General features: G+C 44.2%; 1 protein-coding gene across 1 annotated transcript in view; it reads left to right on the top strand.

The window, feature by feature from the left end:
• Positions 1-1,422, top strand: part of SPTAN1 (spectrin, alpha, non-erythrocytic 1) — a 64,438-nt gene that overhangs the window by 33,629 nt on the left and 29,387 nt on the right. Inside the window, exon 23 of the mRNA XM_008579624.1 lies at positions 906-1,104. Within this exon, the coding sequence (XP_008577846.1) occupies positions 906-1,104 (199 nt within the window). The remainder of the gene's footprint in view (positions 1-905; positions 1,105-1,422) is intronic.

The following is a 1,422-nucleotide window of genomic DNA, read 5'->3' on the forward strand; positions in this document are numbered from 1 at the left end:
TTTATTTTATTTTTGTCTTTTTCGTGACCGGTAAGGGGATCGCAACCCTTAGTGTGGTGTCGCCCACACCGTGCTAAGCCAGTGAGCGCACCGGCCATTCCTATATAGGATCCGAACCCACGGCGGGAGCTCGCTGTGCTCCCAGCGCCGCACTCTCCCAAGTGCGCCACGGGGTCGGCCCTTATTTTTTAACTTTTAACTTAGTTTTTTACTTTGTCACTTTCATGTCTCCAAAGATAGTAGTTCATTCAGCCTTTTGTATTTTAGTTCCCATGGGTTAGAACATTCTTTGATTCTTAAGAAATCTTTTAGATAACAAAATGGTACAAATATCTGTACTCTGTTTTCCTTCTGAAATTGCCAAAAGTTCCTGAAAAATAAATAGATCATTTTAGAAATGTCCTACTGATCTAGGGATTCAAACTTCCTATGTCAGGCTATTTAAAGCTTAGTGTGCCTTCCCCCACCTCATCCCCCAATTGGGGGCTGCTCGGAGAATTAGAAAAGACTATAAAAAATTCTCTGTACACGTTATGCCCAGCAAATTCACCTCATCTGTCAGCTGTAGTCGCATGAACCCCATGTTACTGTGCTAAATGCTTGGTTTCAGTCATTTGTGGTTGTGATGTTATAAGTGCAAAATTGGCCTGAGATGAGTATACCTGGCTGTTCAAGCCACCCAGTTGTGAACAGCAGTGTATGCTTATCCCTAAGGCTGTGGTGTGGGGACTTGGGATCTTCATCTTCATATATGTTCTGATACTTTGTCACTAGGACATCATCATTACAGACCCATAACCTTGGTTCCACATCTTGGAGGCGCCTCGTGGTTTGCCCTTATTTACCATCTATAGGAAGCTAACTGCCTCCCTTGCCCCTCTTGTCCCCTCTTGCATTAATATCAGATATCATTCTCTGCTGGAACTGGGTGAGAAGCGTAAAGGCATGTTGGAGAAGAGTTGTAAGAAATTTATGTTGTTCCGTGAAGCGAATGAGCTGCAGCAGTGGATCAACGAGAAGGAAGCTGCTCTGACAAGCGAGGAGGTGGGCGCAGACCTGGAGCAGGTGGAGGTGCTGCAGAAGAAGTTTGATGACTTCCAGAAGGTACGGGGAGTCTTGTAGCTGAGCTGAGAAATTGTCTAAAGACTCGGTTATTTTGATTTCTGATTGCAGATTACTGGAATGAAAATTACATGGATTATATTCCATCATCTGTGTAGGTTATAATCCACCATCTGTGTAGCTAAATAGTTTTAATCGAAACTTTTCTTAGACCAGTTTAGTTTCAAGGAAAAAAATGCTGTTTCCTCTACATGTAACTTTAAGAACTTTTCTAAACTTAAGATACAAAAAGTTCGGGGCCAGGGCCGGCCCGGTGGCGCACTGGATAGTGCGCCGCTTGGGAAGCACGGCGGCGCTCCC

The sequence above is a fragment of the Galeopterus variegatus genome, unplaced genomic scaffold (assembly GCF_000696425.1).
Source record: "Galeopterus variegatus unplaced genomic scaffold, G_variegatus-3.0.2 Scaffold80, whole genome shotgun sequence".
Taxonomy (NCBI): Eukaryota; Metazoa; Chordata; class Mammalia; order Dermoptera; family Cynocephalidae; genus Galeopterus; species Galeopterus variegatus.